Here is a 26,614-nt window from a genome sequence, read left to right as displayed (position 1 = left end):
TTCAATTTTGGACATTTGGTTTGAGCTCAGGGTTTAGATTCAAGTTGACCTTTTGAACATATCAGTTTAATATTAATTAACCAGTGAGTGCAATATAGACTTGGGGTGAGGAAAGCATATATGATATTCATATTTTTCAGGACAGGAGAGGGGAACCAAACGTGACAGCATGAGTGAGGGTGCAGGTGCATTGCACCAGCTGTGTTTTAGCTAACATGGAAATCTCACATGAGGAAGTTGTCATTTGCTCAGTGTGTTTTTTAACTGGATGACTGTAATGTTCTTGATCCTCTGCGTCTCTGTAATGATGTAGTTCAGGTTCTAGACTATGGATGTCACTGCCTCAGTCTTTTAGAGTTTTATAAGTAGAACTGCAGCCATTGAATTCTATTTTTTTTGTTCTTCCTAAGCACTTGTAAGACTCTTTTAATGTCCTGTTAATGTCTGTTTTTTTTCTTCTGAATGTCAGTATGCATTAAATGTCAAATTTGCATCTGTCATGCTTTGGGTCATATTGTAGCATGCCCACAACTTGAGCATGTTAAAGGTCAAGCTCTTAAAGGGGACCCATATTGACCAGGGTGAAGTGAAAACGTTTTTTAAAAATAGTTTTTCAATATCTCAATAATCGTTTTTGAACAAAAGGGTCAGTTTTTAACTTTGGATTGTGGGAGGAAGCCACACCAAATTAACCAGAGAGAACCTACACATGCACGGGGAGAAAATGCAAACTCCATACAGAAATTCTCCTGCCTGATAGGGATTCAAACCAGGAACCTTCTCCCTGAGAGGCAACAGCATTAACCACTGCACCACCATGCAGCCCTGCACTTGATCAGATTGCGATCTTGTTATTTTTTTATATATATATATATATATTTATTATAAGTAATCATGCTGGGCAGTTAGCTTACACCATGAGTGGTTCATTTGGACAGGGTGGCCTGGGATGGAGTCAAACTCCCGGGGTGAATTATTATCCCAGTCCGCCCCTGGATGCTGTAGAAATGCATTTTGCCATGAAAAGGATTCCAAAAGGGCCGTCTCACTTAATATACTAGAGTAAGTGACAACACAGCAATCGCGGCCTCCTTTTACCATTAGTCTGCAGTTGCCAACTGTGAGTGGGACACACTGGCCTGGAATTCAGTTCACAGTGACGGCCAAGAGGGGAGTCACCATTTACTGCCTGCCAATAACCTGCCAGAAACATTCAGATTGATCACCACACAGAGGGGGTTAGATTTGGGGACCAAAGAGTGGAAGTCGGGAAATGTTTCGGTGCTCCAGATGTTCTATTCACACTCGTTGTCAGATTTATATCACATAAAAATACAAATATGAAGATGGTTGAAAACGTTTAATAATACTGAGAAATGACTCTGATATAAAATGACACTCATGAAGTGGTCATTTATGCATCAAATCTTCTGCTGGTCCAGTAGTACAAAAACATAGAAGTGCAGTGTAATACAATAAGTACTGTACTCCACGACAAATACAAAAAACATGAATTCCATCAAAATATGTTCACAAGCTAACACATATGTCACTGCTTTATATACATCTTTAAGGAGCGCACACATACCATGCAGTCACATAGACACATCTATAAAGGAGCTATGAATAAACCTCCTGTTTCAGATCAAAGCGTCACAGATATCAGCACATAAACAGTTTGACACTTTAAATGTCTGCTGGCCAGGTGTACCTGGATTACCCCCTCTCAACCTGTGGTATTACCCATCATGCACCACAGCAACATGAAAATATAAAAAATATAATCATATTTTTGACTTGCCTTGAAACGTCAGGCAACACACTTTGCTTAGAGCTTTGAAGATACAATATGGCTTCGTTGAAGCTAGAAAATAACCACAGCATTGACTTTTAATTTTAAATAATTCATTTACATTTAGTAACATTTAATTTGTTTCCCATTCATGTTGAGAATATAAAATGATTTCTTCTTATGTTTGACCTGAATTATAAGAGTCTTATATCTTACAGACGTTCCAGCAGTGGTCACATTTACAGTCCCCAAACTCTAAACCTGACACACTAGAATGCCGAGTCAAATCCCTCACACTGATATGTTTATTGGGGTCAAAATATGTCCTACATCCACCGGTAATTTCCCTTCTGTCAGCTTTTCAGAAGACCTCATCTATTTCTGCGATATGTGTCACTGCAATTTGGTACCGGAGTATTTCTATATCTAAAATGCAATCTGATGGAACAAGCTGGCAGTGTGAAAGGACATGTGGTCCGAGGGGAGTGGAAACGATCTCACTTGTGCTCACTGAGACATTCGGTAAATTATCCCAGCGTTGGTTTAAGTGGCGTCAGTGATCCTACAAAATACAAAGATTTTAAGGTCATAGGCAAACATTTAAAAATCTTAAATATGTTGCATATTCATCTTTAATCTTTGAGTTGTTGAATTTACCTGTGACACAGGCGAGTGGTCTCTACCCCAGCTGCTGGCCTGTGAAGAAAACATGGATATTTATAGAAAACCCTTACATTTGCGTAGTTGAATTTCAGGTAAATGTCATCAGTGGAAGCCAATGTTTTAAATTTCATGACTAAAAAAAATGCAGGCAGCATGCCATGACTGTGCTTAAGCCATGATATGAAATCTGACACGTTGGTCAGCATCTGTGTTAATGTCAAGAACACAGCTCGTCGCTGACCTCAGACATCCACCATGATGAAAGAAGAATGTGGAATTTAGCAACATATTTATACATTGCATAGTTGAAATCTCAAAACTACAAAACAACTGATCATTTGCCATATCTGCAGGTAAAACAATTATTAGATAGTTCACCTGCTTTCCTTGAGAATGGATTGATCCCTGCAGAGGAAGACTGGGATGGAAACATGCCAGGCGGGACAGCGGCAGGTGGGGGAGGAGGACAGAAGCCAGCTCTCGGTTGCTGCTTCAAATAAAACATGAAAAATTATGTCTGCTATCACCAAATAAAAAAAACATGTTTGTAACTGAATGTATGATGTATGAAACTCTCACTGTCTGAGCTGGGCTGTCCTGCTCTGTGCTCTCCTTCAAAACATCTTGTGGTTTTGATTTGAACCAACCGCTAAACCAGCCCGCCTTGGCGCTCTGCACGGAACGTGGAGAATATGAGACAAATGTCGACTGTCATTAAGTTTAATATGTGTCAACATAACAGGGGCTCCACCCACCTGTTTCAGGGGCTCGTTGGTCACCTTGGAGTCCACAAACTGTTGTGGTACGCTCTGCTGGCTCTGCTGGCTCTGCTGCTGCTGACTGGTGGTGACTTCCAGCATCTGACCCCCCATCTTCAAAGGTAGACACACGTCATTCACATCCAGGTAACTCTTTTTGTAACAGTTATCAGTCCTCTATAAACTTTTAACAACCAATACTGAAGCACTGTGGCAAAGGACTAAAGTTTGAGCGATATAAATTCAGAAAAGAAAACAAAGGGAACAGCATCAAAGTCAGAAGTTGACATTTCTGAGGTACTTGCTTTGTTCATTGTTACAGTACATAACGTTATAAAAACATTACTCACTGTGCCTGCTACAGAGGACAACCCAGCCCCTGTAAGATCAATGAAATCAAAATATCACACACAAGCTCACTCGCCACAGTTAACCTGAATAGAGACTGGAATAACTGATCTCTTAATGCTTCGGATTCTCACCCTCGGCTGCTGATGGCAGATTATTCTGAGGACAATGTGGCAAAGCAGTTCTGACTTCAGCACTATCTGTGTTATGATAACTGAAGTCCTGGCCTGCAGCCACTGTTTGCACTGGGGGAGGATAAACCACTGTTACTGGCATGGGATGGTTGGCGGGTGGCCTGGACAGAGCAACAGAGAGATGACGGTGACATAACTGGGACCATTCAGACTGGATATCACATGTGCAGTAAGTGTGGGTTGACAGAAGTGATTAGGTCACATGGTTGCACTTGTACCAGTCCTGGTTAGTGTCCCATGAGGAAGTTGTCATTTCCTCATTGTGTTCTTCAACTTGATGATTGAAATGTTCTTTTTCCTCTGTGCCTCGGTAATAAAGTAGTTCAGGTTCTGGACTCTGGACGTCACTGCTTCGGTCTTGGAAGCCTGACTCTGTCGTAAAACAAAAATCAAAGCAACATTAAAGAGTAATGTTCAAAGTATTTATTTGCAGATGTAGAGCCTATACGTGGTGGAAATATTTGAAGTAACGAGAGTTTGCAACATTATCTAAGTAAGCTTTACCATCCTTGCGGGCCAAAGCACTTTCTTCAGGCTGGTATGTTTCTGTACAGTCATAATTCCCCATCTAAGTAAAAAAAATTGATTAGATATATAGATTTGATGTCTGCAAAAGAAAAACGAGAGCCTGCAGGAGCTGTACTACGGCACAGCAGTAGCTTGATTGAAATGCTAGAAACACTGCTCTTCTTCTTCACTTATATAGCATTTTGGCATGCTAACAGTTGCTAATTAAATCTTTATTTTGATAAAGTCTAGTCTATAAGCACTGTTGTTGGGGAATAAAGAATCTTTGCTTTATTTCACCCTGCTCAAAATTAGAATTACATTTCTGAAAAGCCAAAACATTCATTTTTAGCCTTTTATATTTCATCATTTGTTCTGAAATTAAAGCCGTTGAGAAACTAGTTGGGAGCATCCACCTGTAAACTGTGTAGTCTAGCCCGTAGCTGTTTCAGCCAGTTGGGATCCTGTACGGCTCCGCCTACCCCCGTATCACTGAACTGACCCTCAGAGTGTCTCAGCCTGTCTGACAACTGCAGGAAAAAGACATTTAAATATATAAAGTTACATTTATTCAGAATGGTCTCATTATGTTTTGCATTTAAATTATCTGTATGAATAATATGCACAGGATTATTTATGAATACCTTAATAACCTCTGCAGTCAGCACATAGAGAGGCTCCCTCTGTCGGAGGATGGCTTGTCCGACCACCTCACAGTAATGAAAGGCCTGAGAAGCCAGTCCGCAGTCCAGAAGTCGACATGCATACAGGAACTTAAACAACTGAGCAGAATGCAGAAACATTCAACGTCACATGCCTTTTCATCAAATGTACTGAAACATGAGAAGTTTTATTATTAATGACATTAAGTAAGAGCTGCAGAGAGGAGTGAGATCTTGTGTAAGTAGGAGCTACCTGAAAGGTTGGTATTGAAAAGAATTTGCCTCCTAGTGTCTGGCAGTACTCATACAGCTCGGTGCACTGGATGGCAGAGTTTGTTGCAAAGTGTTGAAAGGATTGCCTAAAGGAGCGGACAGGACACGAGACAGGAAACAAAACAGCTTCTCTTTAACAATCATAAACTGATTATTTGTTTGTTTATTGTTTATGTTTATTTAATGATGTACTGTTGTAGAGAGCACAGTTTATTGAAGTCCCTAGTCTGTCTACAAACCCCCCAATTATGAGAAAAGTTAATCCTCTCCGTCTTTTGCCTGCTCCACTTTACAGAAAATGTGTGCTCAAAAGGGCCGTTTGGAGATTTTCCCTTCATGACATCACAAAGGGCAGTAACCCCTCCCCCAGGTGAGTGACACTCCCACAGCTAGGTGTTTGTTCTGCCCTCTGAGTCTGCCTTCTCATCCTAAACAATAGGGCATGGAGCGAGAAAGCCTGAGCCACGTCCCCTTCCAGAGAGGGGGCGTGGTCAGACACAGCTCATTTGAATTTAAAGCTACAGACACAGAAACAGCCTGTTCTGATCAGGGCTGAGATAGAGGGGTTTATAGTCATGATCAAATACAGGATCAGAGTGGATTTTTTTTACCTCAAAAACCTTTTTAAAATTATTGAAAAGAAGTATGATACTGTATATGACCTTTAATGCTTTAATGCAATATGCTTATCTGTAAAGCCACGAGAAGACAATGGGGCTATTATAACAGCCTTCTGAAAAAGAAAAACAGCACATTCGGGTCGGTTCTGGTTTCTTAGAAGTACTGGTACCCCATAGGAGTCTCTTTAGAACCTCTCTCGGTGGAAAGATTCACACATAGCTGTATGTGTAATTATGTTAAGTTAAAGGTTAATCTTCCTCATAGGGTTCAAGGTGGAACCTTTAAAAAATGTTCTGTCAGGAACCAAAAAGGCTCCAATGGGTACAAGCCATAGAACCTGGTATGGTTCTAATACACACCTTTACTTCTAAGAATGTAGAGAAATATAAGAACCTGTGGTTGCTGCCGAGAAGCACCAGCCTCTCTGCCTTCTGTGTGAACAACCCGAAGGGAACACCTGCCGTCAGGTAGCATATGTGGGAAGCATATAAGAGGTCTTTGGAGGCTGCACAGGAAGAGTGACACAAAATGATCAGCTCACATATCCATGCTGAAACAACATAACAACCTGTCTGTCAGTCAGTTCGTGAATCACTACCGAGTGTGTCTCCCATGGTGACGATGGCCTTCTGTTGGACAGCAGCGTCTCCCGTCTCATTGGAGAGCATTACAGCTAGATGAGGCCTCCAGTCTCCCCATTTTTCATTCCCACAGCACTGAACACAGAACATCACAATCAAATCTTTAGCATTTTTAAATACTCTTATTGAAATAGTGACCATTCGGATCCTTGAGGACTTTATGTTGTGGGTGTTTTTACCATTGCTACAGCAGGAATTCTCCCAGAGAGCAGCTGGAAGAGAGTCTGGAGTGGATCACTGGCTGTTAGCTGTCCAGTAAACCTGCCAAAAAAAGAGTCTGTCGTCAATGCATATCTCATTCAAAGCTTTAGTACATGCATGCAGCATTGCTACTGTACTTAAACAGCAGTCACCCAAGTTAAAAAGCATCAATGCTGCTACTCTTTATTGAAGTAAAACACAGCAGCAATAGCTCAAATTCAGCCCCTCTTTTCCCTCGCAAATAATAATCCTCTTGGCTATCTGTCACTCCCTCCCCAAGACATTCCTCCAGTGACATATGCTACTGTGGGAAATACTGGTGTTGCTAAAATAGCATGGAAAAAATGGATCGGGTTACGTGATAAATAGTTTACAGAAACTTAAGTTTAGTGATATAGTGCAAACGTTTCTACTTTTGAAAGACAGAGCACTCACTCGGCACAAAAATATGACTGTGACTGACGCAGAGATTTAATTGGGCTTATTGTATGTCCAGCTAGATTATTTACAGCAAAGTGTTAATGGTCTGTTATGTACCCTCACATTTACAATCTATAAATAACTCAAGACAAACTCTGCACAACAAGAGAGGAAGTAATGGGGTGATGTCTGCCCACAGAAACATTTTATTATTGCTCTTTTAAAAATGTGTTTCACCTTTGACTACTTAGAATATAAATGTAGGAAATACTAGTGATTAAAAAAAAAAGACATCATATCCATCGCCTCATCAAGATGTGAAACAATGTTTATGAGCAAGTTGCTGTGTTAAAATGTTCCACATAAAGGGTGGGATCTCTTAAAATAAAGAGCGGGATCTCTTGTTATAGAGGGTGGGATCTCTTGTAGTAAAGAGCAGGGTCTCTTGACATAAATGATGGGATCTTCGGTAATAAAGGGTGGAATCTCTTGTAATAAACGATGGGATGTGTTTTAATAAAGGGCAGGAGCTCTTGTAATAAATAGCTGAATTTCTTAACACAGGGCTGCGAAGAAGCCAAAGGACTTTGATCAAGCAGAAGTCCAAAGGTATTCTCTGAAACGTGCCACAAAAGTATTATAAGCATCTGTGAGTCCACCTCCCTTACTTCTGACTGAGCTATGAGAGTACAGGCAGTACAAGGACCTGTTTGTAGGATTTAGTGCCATCTAGTGGTGAGTTTGCAGGTTCCAGGTTGCAGCCAATTGATAAGACTATAAATTCAACTTTAAACCTAAAACTGTATTCACACATGCCTACACACTGACTCTAAAATTGCCCGTAGGTGTTTTTGTGAGTGTGGCTGGTTTTCTGTCTCTATATGTCAGCCCTGTGATTGACTGGCAAATAGTCCAAGGTGTTCGATGGGATCCAGCACCCGCGACCCAGAAAAAGGAAAAAGCAGTATAGACAATGGATGGATGGATGGCAGTTCAGAACAGCCTTGGCCCTAAAATGTTACTGAGTTGCTAGCTTAATTACAAATATCCCTAACAGCATGATTTAAGACACTGTGATGACAGATTTCTGCCTTTTTGTATCATCGCTACATGTATTTGGACTTGAATTCAATTCAAAAGAAAAATCTAGACAAGACAATAATGAACAATTACAGGCCTATATCAAATCTTCCTTTTTTAAGTAAAATAATCGAAAAAGCAGTTTTTCAACAGTTAAACAACTTCTTGACATTGAGCGACTGTTTCAATGTCTTCCAGTCAGGTTTTAGACAAAATCACAGCACTGAGACAGCTCTGGTTAAGGTGTTTAATGACATCCGTTTAAACACAGACAGTGGCAGAACCTCAGTCTTAGTTTTACTTCATCTCAGTGCTGCGTTGGACACAGTTGACCACAATATATTACTCGACCGACTGGAAAACTTGGTGGGAGTTTCTGGCACAACATTAAACTGGTTTGAATCTTACTTAAAGGACAGGGACTTCTTTGTGTCTATAGGTAACTTCAAATCTGATAAAACAAAAATTACTTGTGGAGTTCCCCAAGGTTCCATCCTGGGGCCTCTTCTGTTTAACTTCTACATTCTCCCACTAGCTCAGATTATAAAAAAACAATAAAATAAGTTATCATAACTACGCATACAAAAGCACTGGGTAAATGCATAGAACAAATCAATGACTGGATGTGCGAACATTTTCTTCAGTTAAACAAAGACAAAACTGAGGTAGTTGTTTTTGGACAGACTCAGACCTACATTTTAAAAGCCACATTAAGACAATTACAAAGTCAGCATACTATCACCTGAAGAACATATCAAGAATTAGAGGACCAGCAGGACCTGGAAAAACTTGATCCAGAACACTGCTGCTAGAGTCCTCACCAAGACCAAGAAAATGGATCACATCACTTCAGTTCTGAGGTCTTTACACTGGTTCCCAGTCTGTCAGAGAAATAATGCTGCTGGTTTATAAAGCGCTGAATGGTTTAGGTCCAAAATAAATTAGTGACCTTCTGATTAATTATGAACCATCCAGACCGCTCAGGTCGTCTGGTACAGGTCTGCTCTCTGTCCCCAGAGTCAGAACCAAACACGGAGAAGTTTCTATGCTCCTTATATCTGGAACAAACTCCCAGAAAACTGCAGGTGTGCTGAAACTCTCAGCTCTTTTAAATCCAGGTTAAAGACACACCTGCTTACATCTGCCTTTAATTAAACAATTTGAATGAGATTTTAAACTCTGCACTGTCATTTTGAGGCTTATTATATAACTCTTCTTATATTTAATTTTTGTATTTTAAGTATTTAAATTATTTTTATTTTAATGATTTTAATTGTATTAAAACATATTTTCTGATTTAATCTGTGATTGTGTAAGTGATTTTTAAATTTTCTTGTTCCCTCTGCCATGATGCTTTTGATGTCTTGTGTGAAGCACTTTGAATTGCCTTGTTGTTGAAATGTGCTATATAAATAAACTTTCCTTGTCAGAAAAGAGTATGACGGTGCTTCATCATGTGCCCGACCATCGCACCAGTCTCTCTCTCTCACTGCTGGCATTTCATCAGCCACGCACCCTCGCAGACGCACTCACACAATGTACACCTGGCACCGGTCCATGAGGGTTCAGTGTTTAGATCTTAATGTGAATATTGAGACCGGGCCATAGTGTACTTGCAGCAGAGTACTGTGAGTCAAGTGAAGGTCTTAATTTAGGCTGTCAATTGACTTCTACCACTTATGAAATTTTCATAGGACTGTCTGCTAATGACTGGCTTGGACTGATTTTATTTCATGGTCCTTCTTGAATGTGTACAAGAGAACACTCTGTCAGGGCTCCCTCTGTCCTGTGATGAATGTGTGGGAGTTAAAATAATCTGAGTAACCCCAGTGCCAAAGTCACTTTACAGCCCAGCTCGTTCCTGCGGGCTAGATTAAAACTCAGGCGCAGGAAACTGAGGATATACTCAACATAATAGTGACACAAATACTAGCCATATTTATATGCAACAGCAACACAGCAGACTTCAATAAGCCTATATCTCAGTTTACTCAGAGAAAGCATTCCTCACAAATGACCGCCACGTGTAAACTTGTGTAACGATACATTGCAGCTGTCATGTCTCAAAAGACTTTGTCACCCATTTCTCACCTGCTCAGCACGGTGGTGTAGGACCTGTTGTCCATTTTGCTGGCCAGAAATAGTGCATGTCCCCACAGGCCGCTGTTCATAGCTGACTCCAAGGCCTCCTGTCAAACACAGAAAAGGTATGAACGGTCAAACACTCAGATCCCTGCACACTATGATATCAACAGCAACTTGGATGAAAATGTAAGGTTAAGCTTTTGGCAGCTGATTTTGATATACAGTATACCCTTACAAATAGTCAATTAAAAAACATTCTGTGTATGGAGATTACTATCTGTGTAAAGTGTAAAGTTTACATTGTTACAGTTCAGTTTGAGGCCCAAATAATTCAACATTTCTAATGTTTCACCACAAAGTAAATATTGAAGAATGAATCCACATTTATATGAACTTTGATCTCTTCTCAGCTCTACCTTCACTTGTTCATCCACCATGCTTAGTGTAGACTTAGCTGATAATTAGTAGTTTATATTCAGGACTTTGACTTGTAATTTTATATTTTTGAATGTTGTATATTTAAAAACGGATGAATAGAAGGTCAACAACAAAGACACCTTTTTTCTTCCAGCCAGCAGTAGTTGAGTGTAGCTCTGCAGGTCTTTCTCTGACGTCTCAGAGCTGAAGCTGCTCAGGTTTCCTGTGAGCAGGTCGTCTCCTCTTTGAGGGGGTTCTTCAGCCTTGGAGCTGTCACTGAAGTCGATGAGCGTGGGAGGCTCTGCCTCCCAGCTCCCGTCTGCATGTGAGCCCTGCATCAGCAACTCTGCAATATCTGAGCCCACTATTTTCTGAAATAAAGTAAAATCAGGGAAAACTGGGTCATAAACAAAAAATCACCATTATTACTTTGATGTAAAGCAAAATTGTACTTGTTTACATGATCCACCTACCCCATTCTGTCTGCAGAGCAATATCAGTAGATTCCACAAGAGGGCGGCAGATTTCTTATCAGGCAGTTTGTCATCTTTCATGCACGCATCTGCCCTCTGGTGGGCAAACTCCATAGCATCTACTTTGTGCAAGTCCTCTCTTCAAAAACATCAAAAACAACAAATAAATATAGCAGTTATACGTATACATATTATAATTATAAAATATATGCAGGTAAAACAATGGCTTAAACTGAAGCAAGTCTGTGAGCATTGACTGTTTCCTCTTATAATATAAAAATAAAATGTACTGTTTGTTGTGATTGAGTCTCTTATTTGTATTGACTTCATAATGTCTGTATAGTACCACTATTTCAGTATTTCTTTAGGTCTAATGCATCTGTTTTAATCCCAAAAGCTGAGCAAGGAGAGGGGTTGATGGCCAGGCCTAGAAACCTGTATGCATCTACTTTGTATTTTACATATGAAGCAGTGTTCATTGCATGTGTCCCTGTTAAATAAACGAATAAAATAAAAATATGACACTGTGCAGGATAACTTCTGATGGAGAGACAAAATGACACAAACACAATACCTGGTTAAGGGCCCTGGGAAGTTTCTCATCTCCTGCTGTTCATTTGTGTCACCAAGAATCACCTGAGTCCAGACATGAAGACAAACTCATTCTGTTCAGTGTTATTCAAGTTTTCAGCGATAGGGCCTTGAGTACACAAGAGTCTAGCAGTACATTATGCATCATGATACAGGGTTATGAGTCAAATGTATAACCTGAGTGAGGAAAATTGTCATAGCATTAGGGACACAACATCAAAACAGAGTTTTAATTTTTTTAACTTTTCCTTCAACCTGAACAGCAAGATCTGCACGTCACTGCCACATGTCTATCAGAGTCCCTGTAACATCCAACATCATCACACGTCTGTGTGTGCAATCAATGCAAAGGAAGTAACATTTGCCTTTTTCAGTAAAAAAAAAACAACAGCAGCAATTCTAAAAAATGCTTAAGTGTTTAACATCATTGAAACACAGCAGAAAGCATTATATTGAGATTCTGAACTGTACTAGTATTGTCTTGTGTCCCTGGTATGATTGATTGAAAGGAGATAGTCACCCCAAATACAGATATGGCGTAAGTTCCTGCTTGAACATATGCTGAGCTCATTCTGGAGCAACATTCAACTTAGCCACTTCCTCTCCTCCACTCTCACAATCTCCCTGCTCTGGCAATCAGCTGATTTTTGGCTTTTACTCTTTTAGTAAGAATCCAACCCAACTCTGCCACAACCTCTCTCAACCAATTCCAGCTCAGCAGAGTTCAAATACAGCCTCAGAAACCCCCTCCTCATCACATCCTGCATTCTTCTATCACCACCATCACCAGGGTTTAGACTTCATGGAGGGGGGGGTATCCTATCCTGCTGTTGGCCTAGCTACCCCTTTGAGTGCATGGAGCCGTCATGACGGAGTCTAATCGCCAAAAACTTTTTCCTAAACTGTTAAATAATAAATAATAATTGTAAACTCTTACTTAAGTCTCTCCTGATTGAAATATTATTGTGTCGACTACGATTGAAAAATATCGCTAAGAGACTAAGTGGGTTTTTAACTGTGCCTCATTCTTACCAAAATAAGTCCAGAAAAGTTAAGAGGGTTATTAGTCAAAGAATTTCAAAATGATTTGTTTTTTTATTATAGTCCAAATAATAATAATGATTATTAAAACAACGATGACGATCTACAGAAAATATTCAAGCCCACTCCCCCTCTTTGTCTGCCTCCCGCCTCACAACTGATCAGGTCAAATAAGGTCAAACCAGGCCCAAGTGCAAATGATCAGGAGTGATATCAAAGCCATATAAAGAGCCAAACATATTAAATAACCAACAGAGCTAACATACACATTATGGCTCCTACCTCCACACTGTGGATTTCCAGCTGGCTGACGTTCTCCCGTGTGGACAGGCCTGGACTGACTCGTATCAACTGTCCTGCAGGTCCGAAACTTACCACCGCATGAGGGATGGGGAACTTCAGAGGGGCGGACATCTGATGCGCTGAGGAGATATGACGGAAGGAACAGGAGTCGTCAGGAAATACTAAGGTTGAGGTGAGGGCAGAAAAAAAAGAACAACTTTAAGTCTACTCACCTGCTTCAGATGTTTGAGCGGATTGTGGGACAGGCTCGCTGTGTTCAGCTCCGTTTATGTACTGACTCAGTTCATAGCTGCTGGACGACATCCCAGAGGTTTTAGAACTTTCTAACGTCCCCAGGTAATACGGGGAAACATCTTCCTGGTCTCTGGAGGGATTGTCCTCGTAGTCTTTGAAGTAATGCTGCGAGGTTTTTCTCCCTTGGTCATAGCTGAGATTATAAAAACATCAATATAATACATTTTTATTCAAATACAAATCCAGATTTATACTTTCTATCGGTGCTAAAACATGCTTAATGGTAAATGGACTTGAGCTTGTACAGCACTTTTTTAGTCTTCTGAATACTCAAAGTGCTTTTACACCGCAGGTCAAACATAAACATTCACACACTGATGGCAGAGGTTGCTATGTAGTGAGACCATCAGAAATAACTAATCCCATTCATACACCACGGATGAAGCAGTGTTTTGCCCAAGGACACATCGGACATGTTGCTGCAGGAGCTGGAAGAGATGACGACTCTACCAACTGAGCCACGGCTGTATTGTATTGTTGCACCTTTCAATTGTGTTCACCTTCATGTCACACTATATTCTGTTCTTTCCTCTGCTTTTTAAGTCAAAGTCATCTTTATCCTCAATTTTGCCATACGTACTGGACTTACAGGAAAATCACAAAATTGTTTCTCTCTGAACCCCGGTGTAAAAAAGTATATAAAATGAGTTAATACGGAACGCCGAAAGCCTAGCGATTATGTTGGGAACCCCATGTACAGAGGCTATAGTCCTAGTCACAGTGGCTGTGGGTTCGGATCCAACCCCAGCCCTTTGCTGCATGTCATCCCCTACTCTCTCCTCCCAACACCTCCTGTCTCTCTTCAGCTGTCCTATCTAATAAAGGCAAAAATGGCCCAAAAGTATTAAGATAATGTGCAAAAAGATGTGCATTAAAAACAGTAAGAACAACATGTGTGCATAGACTAGATATAAACATATATCAGGTACTAAAAAGCCAAAAGATGGTGCTCCAGTGTATTGTGAAAAGTCTTTGTCTTTAAAGTGACAGATGTATCTGGTGGCTGATGAAGGTGGGATAATATAAGTTAAAAGGTGACATCAGTGTCGATGTTTATTTTGGTTTTCCTGTTGAGGGGGGGAGGGGGGAGAGAGACACTTTTATATCTGTCTGTTTTATGGCTTCTCAAATTGACTTCATGTGATTATAACTGAGGGTGGTCTATCTACCATCTCTCGTGATATAAATGAAGGTTGATTACACTTATAAAAGTTGAATCTCAGGGCTCACCTGTACTCCTCCGTTTGGGAGCTCCCTGGTTGTACCTGGCTGTAAGCTCTTTCATGGTAACTGTCCGTTCTCCAGGAGTCCTGGGGAGCCCACTGTCCAGCATCTGTATGATCAGAGTAACACACACGTACATCATGTTATTGACGAGACAAAGACTGAAGAATACTGCTGATAAAAAGAGAAGTTGTGTCATAGAAGTGCTTTGAGTCTCTTTACCTTGGCGTCCATGCTGTCCTCTGTAGTAGTCCTGATCATAATAACCGTAGTGGTCTCTGTAGTCCCAGTGGCTGTGGGCTGGATAGTCGTACCCATGTCTGTAAGAAATCATTGTATTCATTCATTTCTTCGCCTGTTAATCCGTTCACCCCAAAACAGCATAACCATGTCAGACACTGATCTATCAATTCAAAAATCCAACCTATCTATCCTATCCTGAGTGTTCAGCTTTCCCTTTAACATATTTTCGGTTGACAAGAGTCAGGTGTCAGGATGCACCAACCAGCAGGAAGGAAAATATGCACTCTACCAAGCGGGCTCTGCATCTGACTGGAGCTGCAACAATAAATCGCTAAAAAAATCAATAACTCAATATTTTGAGATTAATCATAACATAATGAGTCGGTAATTTCTCGACCAGAAGGTTGGGGTTTGATCCCCAGCTCCTTAAGCCACATGTCATCCAATGTAAATGTTAAAATGGACTTGAGCTTGTAAACGCTTTTCTAGTCTTCTGACTACTCAAAGCACTTTTACACCGCAGGTCACACATAAACATTCACACACTGATGTCAGAGGTTGCTATTCAAAGTGTCCATCAGAAGTAATGAATCCCATTCATACACATTCTTACGCCACCGGAGCAGCGGGAGCAACTTGGGGTGAATTGTCTTGTCCACGGACACATCAACGTGTGGCTGCAGGAGCTGGGGATCGAACCCCTGACCTACCGGTTAGGACATGACCGACTCTACCAACTGAGCCACCACCCCAATGTGTCCATGGGCAAGACACTTAACCCCAAGTTGCTCCCGCTGCTTCGTCAGCAGCTTATCAATGTAAACGAATGGGATTCTGGTGGTCCCTTTACATAGCAGCCTCTACCATCAGTGTGTGAATGTGTAGGTGTGACCTGCGGTGTAAAAACACTCTGAGTAGTCAGAAGACTAGAAAAGTTCTACACAAGCTCAAGTCCATTTACCATGTGATAATACAAGCTAAAATGTCAGATATTTTCCTTTTTAGTTTCCTGAGGTCAAAAAGCTCCAGGAAACTTGTAGCATGAAGATCAGTTTCATCATTCTCACTCTTCATGCACCCTGGCATCCCACTCTCCTTTTCAATTTCCTGACTGTATAGTTGCTGATTTTTATCCTGCTTTGAAATATATCGTCTTTTTAGCTGATTGAGGACTGCACCCGCTCTAGACAATTCTGATGATCATTTTTTTTAAAACTTAGGCACCAAAATAGATGGTAATTTCATTGTGACTACAATATGAGCATTTTCAATTAATAAAAAAAAAAACAATGTTAACAGGCAATGCTTTCTCACTATGTTCTTTTACCTGTAGGATGAAAGTCTGGATGTACTGGTCATCATGCCTTCACACCATTGATGATGCTGTCATAATGATGTGATGTCATGGGCCCCTTCAACGTTTACAAGAAGCACTAGCGATCTATCGGCTAGGCTAAGATTAGTTGGTGCTAATAAAACGGTTAAAATCATATAATGTGTAAAACATGGAGAAGAGCAGATGCACATAGAAACACAAGTTATAGCTACATTTATGTATGTAATGAATATAGCTGTAGTAATGTAGAAACCATGCAATTGCCCATTGCATACTTTTCTCATATTGTAAATAATGAACTATCTCTATCACTGAATGAAACCCATGAGCATTGGTAAAAACATCTCAAATGTAATGAAGAAGAATAGTATGTGCAGTCTGTGTACACACCTGGACTGGGGTCTTTGGTGTTCCAGATGTCCATACCCGTACTGATACTGCTGACTGTTGTAAGGATGCTGCTCCGGCCTGGCAGGAGGGCTGCTGTAGTGACTCCTGTAGTGAGCATCAGAATGAGTCCAGTTCCTGTCCCTCTCCCTGGGGTCCTGTGGTGGGTGACCCTGGTTTCCGTCCTGCTGAGAGTACCTGTAGTAGTCCTCTCTGTCTTTCGTTCTGTGGGGGTTACGTGCAGAGTCGGGCCGGGGTTGACCTCTCGGATCCATGATGATGACCCCTTGAAATAACAGGAAGGTCTAGTTTGCGATTCTGAGAGGTGAAAACGGAGATTTTTTTGTTTAGGTTCTAACAGCTCACAAATGCCTCACACACAGTCAAAGTACGTTGAAAGCTGCCACATCATTTCTCAGGGAGCTCACATGTGCTGATAACAAGTTCGCATGATAACAAGAGGATAAAGTTCACAAACACTGACCCATACAGGCTACATGAACCATAACAAGGAAGTTAGTGCACAGGAAACACTTCCAGAGTAGTTTAAATCATCCATAGGAAAGGAAAAACATACCATTCATGAAAACTAAATAAATCCTACCTTCCAGTTTATAAATGTGTATAATCCTTCATCCCCGGTTTATTTGCATTGTGTGAGCAGCCTGTGTGTTCTCAGTCAGCTGAAGGTAAACAGTGGAGCACGCCCTGAGGAGTTTGACAGCTGCTGTCCCGCAAGGCTGGAAAACACCAAATCACGTCCATGTCCATCCTGATTAGAATAAATAAGACATCGCGAGTCTTTTCTGTGTCACTCCGGTGTCAATAACCTGGTCCTCGGGGTTTCATTCACATGCTGAAGGAACAGGTACTACAACTTTCAAGTGTGTAGACTTGCCACGTTGCCGGTAGGGAAGATGCAGCCAGGAGGACCGTCACACTGGGTTACCGAGGAGTCGAGTCAGCTGGTCTCAGGTCAGTTTTTGTGATTTATACGGGCGCAGAGTGAAACGGGAACCGATCCCGAGTCAGAGGAAACAACTCAGAGGCTTGTTGTAAAAAAAAAAAAAAAAAGACGCAAATTCTTTTGCATTCCCACTAGAGGCGCTCTGGTGCATTATTATAAATGAAAACTCTTGCTGGCTGAATCTCAGGTTATTTCTTTCTTACAGTCGCCTACATCCGTCTTGTGTTCAGAGACTCTGTGTCCCCCTCCTTTCCTGTCTGCATTGAAATAAATGATCGACTCGGACTTTAGAGTTGACAAATAAGATGTCTCCTTTGAATATGATGTTTAATTTAAGTGTCTATCGCTCATTACATATACAGTAGCCTCTACAATAAACGTTTCCTCTTATTGTCTCAGTAGCCTATAACTACATTAAATTAGGTTAGATATTCTTTTATGCACCTAACAATGTGGTTTCTTGATTCCTTCCGGCGTTTTGCACTATTGTGGGAGCCATAATGTGTAGCCTATTATACCTCTGTTGATTTGTCGCTCCTTATATGGGTTTATAATTTCCGGTAATTTGCAGTGGGCGTGGTTTTACCTAATTTGACCTGTTCAGTTTTATGGCGGGAGAATAGATGCGGAGGGGGAGTGGGTTTGAATAGCTTATCTTCTGTTCACCGTTATTAACATCAATCATCGTAATAATCATCATCTTTTGGACTTTTGTTGATCATTACTTTTACTTTTCACTTTTTAATAAATCAAATGAACTTTTTTTTTATTGTTTTAAAACTACACGTTTTTCTATTGTTGTGCATTAGTCTCTACTTCTCTACTTCTAAATAAATTTTTATTTCTACCCTGTTCTGTCACTATTTTATGTTTCTTCTTGTTTTTCAGTCACTGTAAAGCACTTTGAATTAGGCCTACATTTGATTTGTATGAATGGTGCTTTATAAATAAAGATTGATTGATTTATGAACTCATCTGGACCTTGATTTGATTTGTGAAATGGATCCCATGGTATAGACCCACTTAGACCCTAAAACCCTTTTCACACATACGGAAATCTCTGTGTGGCATTCTTCAGTCTAAGCTGCAATAGACATTTTGACCTGTAATAAGAATAGCAATAGATAGAACGTTTATATAAGAGGAGTGTAGCTACTATTATAAAGTCTACACACTTGTGCAAAGTCTCAGAAGAAGGAAAATTAACATTTGGCTTCAAATCATGCCAAGTGTGTAAGAAACAAACCATTGCATTATTATAATATGTCTGGCTTTTCAGACTCTTTTTCTTTTGCAGTTTTATTCTGCTATACTGATGGAAAATTTGAAGAGACAATAGCCTATGTAAATGACAAGACTTCAAACATAAAGTGTTAGCAGACTTCTGATGATCTGAGTTCTTGTGTTTCATATATCTCATTATAATGTTGTTTAATTGAGATCTGAATGCTTTAAATTTTGACAGTTATGTTCCTTGATGATTTGGGAAGTACGAGTATGACTACCTTCTTTAATTCATAGTTTTCATAGTTTCAATAGTTTAGTGTTAGGGACAGAGGGACAGTCAGGGAATGTGGGCTGTTGTGTTTTGTTAACTTAGTTTTCAAGTTGATCTTTGTTTAATGATTTAGTTGTCTGTAAATAATAAGTCTCTTGGTTTTAACCAACTTGGTTCCCTTGGGTTGTTGTTAGCCCCTATCATAATAATAAAATAAAATCAATCAATGCATCACTTTTTTATATCGTCTAATTGTATCATTGGCAGTCTGACGCTGCTAAAATTCCCCCTTAATATTTTACGTCTAGTCTAATTCAAAACTCAGGTGCAGTTTTTGCTACAACCACTGGGTGTCGCTATTTCGCTAAGGACAAGTTGAAAATGAAACGCGTCGCTCCTCGTGACTAGAGGGGGCCGGTTTTATGTAAATGAGCGGAGAGGTGCAGAGGGCTTTACTACTGGAAACGTTAGACTGACGGAGCAGAATAACAGACTCTGAGCACACAGAAGCACTCACACTGCGCTCTGGATATTACTGAACAGCAAAGCCGTTCGGATGTGCAATATGACTTTTGAAGAAACCGGTGGAGAGAATTCTTCAGAAAGGTAAGCTCACCTCACAGTGTTTATATTATTTTTATGCATCTTTTTTTTTTTTTTTTTTTTTTTGACTTCGCATTCCGTGTACACTTTTAAGTGAAACAGCTGACATCGTTTTTAAACGGGGGCGGCTCAATGTCAACCTTGGGACAGCTAGAGAACTAGTGCAAATCAAAGTAGACACAGTTATTCCGGTTTTGATTCAACTGAGGTCTATCTCACAATGTCAGCTCTTACTGTCATTAGGTGACATTTGGTCTCGTAACTTCAGATTGTAACATCAGCTGACGTCAAGTCGCGCTGCTAAGCTTTAGTTATACAAGCTTGGTATTTTGCTGAGAATGTGCTTTTTCAGTGTCAAGCCTATGTGTGTGATTACCTGATGTGTTCATTGTCGCTTTTTGGTTCGTACACGTTGCATTTTGTGCATCAGTCTTGCAATGTTGCATCATTTGCCATCCCTATTATAATCCATAGTATGACTTAGAGAGGTAGAAAACCAGAAATGCAAATCAGTCCTTGCGTTGGCAGTGTTTTTGTGAACTTATATTTGAACAAATATGTTTCATTTGTCCTCCCTCAGGATGGAATCGGTGGCTAAAGCATTAGAGGAGGTCCTGAGCTCTGCATTGCCTCAGGGTTGCATCACTGTTGGAGTTTACGAGGCAGCAAAGTCTCTAAATGCGTAAGTTACTACCAAGAGAAGCACTGTAGCATCACTTAGTGCCAGTTATCCATCAATATACAATAGCTATTGTCCTTTTCCTTCATGTACATCTTTTTCTTGTTGTGCCTTTTAGAGATCCAGACAATGTGGTGTTGTGTCTGCTGGCCACAGATGACGAAGAGGATGTGGCTCTCCAGATTCACTTCACCTTGATCCAGGCTTTCTGCTGCGAGAACGACATCAACATCCTGCGAGTGAGCAATATGAGGCGTTTGTCAGAAATACTGGGAGGAGTGAAACCTGGAGGGGAGCCCATGGATCTACACTGTGTTCTAGTGACGGTAAGAAGTTACTCATGTCTGCTTACTACAGACGCGCTGTGTATTGCTCACTTCCCTTCAGACTGTAAGGGGAGTTGTCTTGCAATCACTGAGCACTTTTTGGTATGTTTGCTCTTGCAATAAAATGTTTTCAGCTTGATTGCACTTTTCAGTAAACTGCAGATTGTGACTGCCTTGTTCCTTTTTTTCTGCAGAATCCTCAGTCATCCCTTTTGAAGGACCCTGCACTAAGCAAACTGAACCGATTCTGCAGAGACAGCCGCTGTCTGGATCAGTGGGTGCCTGTTATCAACCTGCCAGACCGATGAAACTACTTGGAATATAATATTTTGTGTGCATTCGGGGAAAAGTAATTGCACAAGGCCTGTCTTAATGTCTGTGTTGGACTTCTCTGGAAAGTACCTCAGAGAGAGTAAGAGATGGGAGGGGCAGGAAAAAAAAAAAAGAACACGAGGAGGAAAAATGCTCCAACATTTTACCAGGTCAGGGTGAACTCGTGGGCCAAGGAGGAGTGACTCAGCAGTCTGGGTTCCAGGATTTCCAGCTTATGACTGCGCCTTTCTCTGCCGGGAAAGAAGCCTTCACAGGAAACTGAATCATGTGAGCGGACAAGTTCACGCGGCAGGAGCACAAGTGCAGGACTTGGGAGGGGGAAAAAAGCACACAGAGAGCTTACCGTTGACAAGACTCCCAGAACTGGACCATGCTGGAACGGACCAGTCAGAGCTCTCAGCTTGAAGAATTCCTCATGGAGATTAGTCCAAATCCAAACATTTCTGTAACGGCACATTTGTTTGATAGTATTTAAGACTTGTCACCTTGATAACGCAAAAGGGAAACTTTTCACAGTTTATTATTATTATTATTATTATTATTTTAAGGGCAATGCAATTGTTAAGACTTGTCCATTAACTGATGTTTTTATGTGTCATTAATTTAACAAATTATATTTATTGTGCATCGTTCATGAAATTCTGCCTTGTTAAGATGAATGAAATAAACGAACAAGGAACAAATCTCAGTGGTTTTGCCTCCATCATTTCCAGGAACTACAAGTCAAGAATCCTTGCAGGAAGTCACACTGTGTCGTGATGTGACCAACAGTTTATGCTTCTTACTCTCACAGCGTGCACAGCATATGTTGCCCTGCAGGGTTTTGAGTATGTCCTGGCATGACACAGTTGCAGTTTCTACTCAACACATTTTTACCCTTCAGTGCAGCCAGCAACTCTTTGGCAAAAAAGGAAAATAATGTTTGGGTTTTTAGGCAGTCATGAGTCAAATTTTCAAATTTCAAATTCACCAAGCAGCAAAAAAAATGGTTCTTTACGGCTCAAAATGGTCACCTGTTTTAGGGCTAAAGCTGCTGCTTTTTCTTGAAATCAGCTTTATTCCTGCATTGGAACTCTAGTAGAGTTTGACCTTTTGCACATTTTTAGGGATCTAGTTACACTGAAGGGTGGAGAATTCCCATTGTAGTGTGAAATGTTAAGGGGGAAGTGACTCCTCATGACAGCTCATTCTTCACAGCCTCCTCTGTCTACGTAATCAGGGCTAAATTTACTGCTGAGTGGATTAAAAATAGCTCACAGGCAAGACAAGGGTGGAATTAAGTGAAGTCCCATTCCAGGCGGTGCAAAAAGAGAAACCCAGAAATTATTGGTGCTTGCGCAGAATGGGGTGGGACAAAGCCTTTTTACACAGAGGGTCACAAGACAATGGGTGAATGAGTCAGTGCTATTCAGGCCTCCATTGCTAGAGCTGTACAGCACTTTAGCTTTGTGGCCAAAAATAGCTCTGTGAATAGAGGCGTCCCCCTCTCCTGACCATTGACATTAATAGCACTTGTAATTAACAGGCAGCATACACAGAGTGGGCTGAACTACTGCAGAAGTGTCAGTGATATTAAGTGAACAACAATGTTCACAGGTAGGGGGAAGCAAATGAGGTCTAAATGTGGGACTGACTGGTAGACTGGAAAGGAGTTTAGGGTGTGATAGTTTGGTGGGAGGGTCTAGGTTCTTTTAAATTCAGAGGGTACAGTTTGCACATCTGATCGGATGTGCAGAGAGATTAAACATTTTGCATTCAACTCCTGATTCTTCAGACTTTCTGACCACATGTGGAATTTGATCTCTTGATGCTGAAAAGGCATTTGATAGACTTGAATGGGACTACCTCTGGACAGTGGCCATTATGGAGGTTGTTGGGGCCTGAGGCATGAATTCACAGGAGGACCCTTTGAGCAGTGTTCATCCTCATTATGTTATAAATAATCTGACACCATCAAAAACATTTAGCAGAAGTTTTGTCATTAAGTGTCTCTCTCCATATTTAGGGCGAGTATCATTCATTCGTTTACTATTCTATAAGTGAGTGCTCTCAGATGGGGCCCCCTCATGGAGTTTTCCGACTGTCATTACAAACTTTGCATGTTTTGAGCCACTGTTGTGGTTTAAAGTTTATCAGCCATAGGGGGCCCTTAACTGGCCTGGGCCCAAGCAGTTGCCTGCCTTGATTGTTGACAAGCAGCGCCTCTGCCTCTGGACCCTATTAGATCATATGGGGTCTTGGCAAACAATTTATCAAATAAATTTAGGGTTGTGGACAGGGTTTCCCGCTGTCTTCCCTATTTGTTTTCCCTTGAACCACTTGCACAAAAAGAACCTCAACCCATCAATATCATCCGTAAACTCCACCCTCCACCATATATCTCTTTATGCAGACGATGTACTTATTTTCATTAGTAAGCTTTCTCAATCACTTTCTCATATCCTCAAGCTGTTTTCAGATTTTAATATTATCTCAGAACTGGCAAAAATCTGCTCTTCTACCCATAAGTAGACGATTTAAAACCTATTTTAATATCCCAAATGTTAATCAATTTAAACACTTAAGAGTTGACATTTTTCCAACTATAGAAATTACAATCAATAAAAATGACACTAGTTTTCAATAGGAATAAAACAGACCTGGAGAAGAGGACTACAAGACCTATACCCTTTGATGCCAAAATCTCAATTATAAAAATGATGGTATCACCTCAAATTAACTTTCTTATTCTATACTTCCTCTGAATCCACAAATTGGATAGTTGGACAAATAACACAGTTTAATTACTGGTTTCATTTGGAATAGTAAATGATGAAGGATTAATCTTACCACTCTTTAGAAATTAGAAAGAACAATCAGCAGGAGGATGGGGGTCCCTGATTTTAAAGTGTATTGCTGTGGTCTTTTGTTCTGCACATTTTAAAATCTTGGCTTGACCCCACAAATATCACATCTTGGCGCTCTGTAGAAGTCAATTTGATATTTCCACATAGACTACAAGACTTCATTTATGCAGAAGTTCCCCTTAAAAAAGCTAAAATGTGCTTTGGTCCTATCATTTAAAATGTTTTGACTACATGGAAACTAGCGACAAACCACATTCACTTGCAGATTTGCACTGGACTGAAGCCCTACTCACTGTCACCTCAGTATTGTAATGAACACTCCAGTTTCCCTTTTTCATTGACACTTAGATTTTACTTCTATTTTTTTAAGTTACAAATCAAGGGTAGATTTGCACTGGACTGAAGCCCTACTCACTGTCACCTCAGTATTGTAATGAACACTCCAGTTTCCCTTTTTCATTGACACTTAGATTTTACTTCTATTTTTTTAAGTTACAAATCAAGGGTACACGCTACTTCTAGATGCAAAAAGTCACCAGAGCAGCTTGAGTCTAAAATGACACCAGAACCCTTTTGATCATTAGAAGATAAAACCAGCCCCGTTTTATCAAAAGTAGGTGAGATATTGCAGATACTGGATCATCGGCTTATCCTGAAGCTTCTCCTTCACATAGACAGGTTATACAATCGCTGCTACAATGCCTTGGCTATCCATCATCCGACTGGAGTTGAGGGTTACATCAATGTGGGCCAACAACAAATATGGCGTGACCTGGTTGTGGTTGAAACCTCACACCTGAGGAGACTGAGAAAGAGGAGAAAGGGCCGCTCCAAAGAGAGGAGATTATTGCATAACAGGGCTGGTCACGGCCCGGGGGCACAGATGAACCTTTACTGGGAAACTGGAGTAAACAAGAATGTTTATGTTCTCCTGACCTGATGCTCAGTAATTAGTTTTAACATAGTGACCTGTGATTCCAGCTAAGGTTGGTTATCCACTCGTTAGTAATGAGTGCAAAATAGGTCGGAGTACATTTGGCCGAATAGATATTTGTCTTCTGTGGTTTTCCCCCACAAAATGTAAAATGCACCAGCAGAAGCTTCTCAACAAAATGTTTTAATAGGTTCATATAAACTAAAACAACTAAGTTATTACATTATCAATTATTAGCTGCCATCATCTAGTATTAGATTTTATTTTCTAATCCAAACACAAGGTTTTATCAGCTGGTGAAAAACACAATTAATCCAAACAGGCGGTTTCAATTCACATTTTTTTTAATTAAAGTCTTAAAACTGAAATTCAACCCACTCAGTGTAATCCTATAAAGTACATTAAGCAGAGGAAACAAGTACACAATGTGTTTAATGGATGTACACTACTAAATTCATCTATTTGGATATTTTTATTCATTAACAAAGGTCCATTTATTAAAATGATGTCACACACACAGTTAAAAGCCTAAGGTTAGCTACACCCCCTCACATAGAGGGGTTCATAGATTCACAGTATTAGTCATCAAACAGCACTTATGTGACTAAAAGGAAAGTGGAGAGATTGAAGCTCCATCCCTTCATCGTTAAGGCTCCTGCTGGTTAAAATCACAAAATAAGCTGAGCAACACAGGAATGACATAACGTCCCATCTACACACCAACAGGTACACACTTCATATAGAAACTTAAAGTACGTTTAGGTGTAGCTGAAAACATGTAAGGTTTATAACTCCAGAGAGTTACAGTCACTTTGTGTGAAGAGCAAATAAAAAAAGAAAAGAAAAATGGAGCAAAAAGAATGTTACAACATTTTGTACATTGAACATGGAACTATGACTTTAAATACATGGATCTGATAAAATGGCACAGAGTGGTCTTGAATCCTTGAGTCAGCTGTGAATGCCTCATGATAATACTTGTTTTAAGTTAAGTTTTTGACGTAAGATTTGAAGGCATAGGTAAACATCATGAGATCTCAACTTCTCTGATACCGAAACGTCACTATACATTTCATCAGCTTTGCACGGCGTTAATTCAAAATAGGTTTCATCTGTCGGTCATTAAATGGGAATACAGCCAGCTGGGAATAAAACAGTAAATTAAATATTCAGTGTCAACTTGTTCCAACCCAATTGGACTACACTGGTGAATAATATAATCATTTCAAAGAACTTTCAAATTTCTTTAAATCCAATTAAAGTGAATGGTTTTGTCTACAAGGTTACATTTAAAGGTGCAGTAACAGAACAACGAGAACCAATGTGTTCTCTCTTTCTGTGCTATGAGAGTAGGAACATTTGTTTTAGCTTCTAAAGGTTTTCATTTCTGACTTTGACTGGGTCATAGGTGTATGAGTGGCACCTGACAAAACCTTTTGTTTTTACATGTCAGACAATATATTGTTATCTCATGTGCTATGATCAGTCCCACAGAAACCTCTACAACTGTTTCCTGAAGCCTTGTGAAGGCTGCATGTAAAGCAGAAGGCTTGAATCCAGCCGGGCCAATGAGGGAACTTGTTATCGTACTCTTTGACCATAGACTGTATAAAACATGGATGCAGTCTCAGTGGTGTCACCCATTGGTTCATGAGGGAGCCATTTTGAAGCCCAACTATGGAGGTTGGATATGCAAACCTCAACTATTAATGTAGAAACTGAGAAGAGGTGGCGCTAAGGCGGGCCTTAATCCTCCTCAACTCAGCCTGCAATTTTGGAAATGTATGAAACACTTTTGGCCTAAATATTATTTAAAAAATGGATGAGCTATGAAATGCATTCCCGGAACAGAAATTAGCTTTTCTGAACGACAC

General features: G+C 40.3%; 2 protein-coding genes across 5 annotated transcripts; one reads left to right on the top strand and one right to left on the bottom strand.

Moving 5' to 3' along the window:
* Window positions 1–1,343: 1,343 nt before the first annotated feature.
* sec16b (SEC16 homolog B, endoplasmic reticulum export factor) lies at window positions 1,344–17,634 on the bottom strand. Of its 4 annotated transcripts, XM_061030814.1 has the most exons (25): window positions 17,159–17,634; window positions 16,558–16,872; window positions 14,811–14,908; window positions 14,595–14,697; window positions 13,283–13,497; window positions 13,050–13,189; window positions 11,710–11,771; window positions 11,136–11,274; window positions 10,803–11,033; window positions 10,252–10,349; window positions 6,639–6,720; window positions 6,417–6,534; window positions 6,212–6,323; window positions 5,178–5,283; window positions 4,907–5,044; window positions 4,679–4,792; window positions 4,247–4,323; window positions 3,974–4,129; window positions 3,696–3,856; window positions 3,564–3,592; window positions 3,211–3,327; window positions 3,035–3,127; window positions 2,834–2,945; window positions 2,450–2,488; window positions 1,344–2,354 (listed from the first exon to the last, which is right to left on the bottom strand). In XM_061030814.1, the coding sequence occupies exons 2-24, from the start codon at window positions 16,827–16,829 to the stop codon at window positions 2,472–2,474; spliced, it is 2,790 nt and encodes a 929-aa protein (XP_060886797.1). In that variant the 5' UTR covers window positions 16,830–16,872; window positions 17,159–17,634; the 3' UTR covers window positions 1,344–2,354; window positions 2,450–2,471. The 4 variants fall into 4 exon arrangements, with proteins under 4 accessions (XP_060886797.1, XP_060886814.1, XP_060886823.1 ...); XM_061030831.1 differs by lacking the exon at window positions 17,159–17,634 and having other exon boundaries at window positions 3,235–3,327; window positions 16,558–16,979; XM_061030840.1 differs by lacking the exon at window positions 17,159–17,634 and having other exon boundaries at window positions 2,834–2,942; window positions 3,235–3,327; window positions 16,558–16,978.
* Window positions 17,635–19,470: 1,836 nt separating this feature from the next.
* gadd45ab (growth arrest and DNA-damage-inducible, alpha, b) lies at window positions 19,471–21,643 on the top strand. The gene is made up of 4 exons (XM_061030799.1): window positions 19,471–19,625; window positions 20,203–20,304; window positions 20,420–20,627; window positions 20,822–21,643. Exons 1-4 carry the CDS (start codon window positions 19,576–19,578, stop codon window positions 20,933–20,935), a joined length of 474 nt encoding a protein of 157 aa, XP_060886782.1. The 5' UTR covers window positions 19,471–19,575; the 3' UTR covers window positions 20,936–21,643.
* Window positions 21,644–26,614: the final 4,971 nt, after the last annotated feature.

Source organism: Labrus mixtus, chromosome 3 (assembly GCF_963584025.1).
Source record: "Labrus mixtus chromosome 3, fLabMix1.1, whole genome shotgun sequence".
Classification (NCBI taxonomy): domain Eukaryota; kingdom Metazoa; phylum Chordata; class Actinopteri; order Labriformes; family Labridae; genus Labrus; species Labrus mixtus.
The sequence above is the reverse complement of the archived record's forward strand: the minus strand, read 5'-3'. Positions and strand labels throughout refer to the sequence as shown.

Bases quoted from the DNA above. Each gene is read 5' to 3' on its own strand.
- sec16b (XM_061030814.1), bottom strand. From the start codon at position 16,829: ATGGATCCGAGAGGTCAACCCCGGCCCGACTCTGCACGTAACCCCCAC. The intron at 11,275-11,709 runs GTATTGTGTTTG...ATGTTTTTGAAG, and splicing joins TTCCCAGGGCCCTTAACCAG to AGAGGACTTGCACAAAGTAG. The intron at 6,535-6,638 runs GTAAAAACACCC...TTCTGTGTTCAG, and splicing joins GAATTCCTGCTGTAGCAATG to TGCTGTGGGAATGAAAAATG.
- gadd45ab (XM_061030799.1), top strand. From the start codon at position 19,576: ATGTGCAATATGACTTTTGAAGAAACCGGTGGAGAGAATTCTTCAGAA. The intron at 19,626-20,202 runs GTAAGCTCACCT...GTCCTCCCTCAG, and splicing joins GGAGAGAATTCTTCAGAAAG to GATGGAATCGGTGGCTAAAG. The intron at 20,628-20,821 runs GTAAGAAGTTAC...TTTTTTCTGCAG, and splicing joins TACACTGTGTTCTAGTGACG to AATCCTCAGTCATCCCTTTT.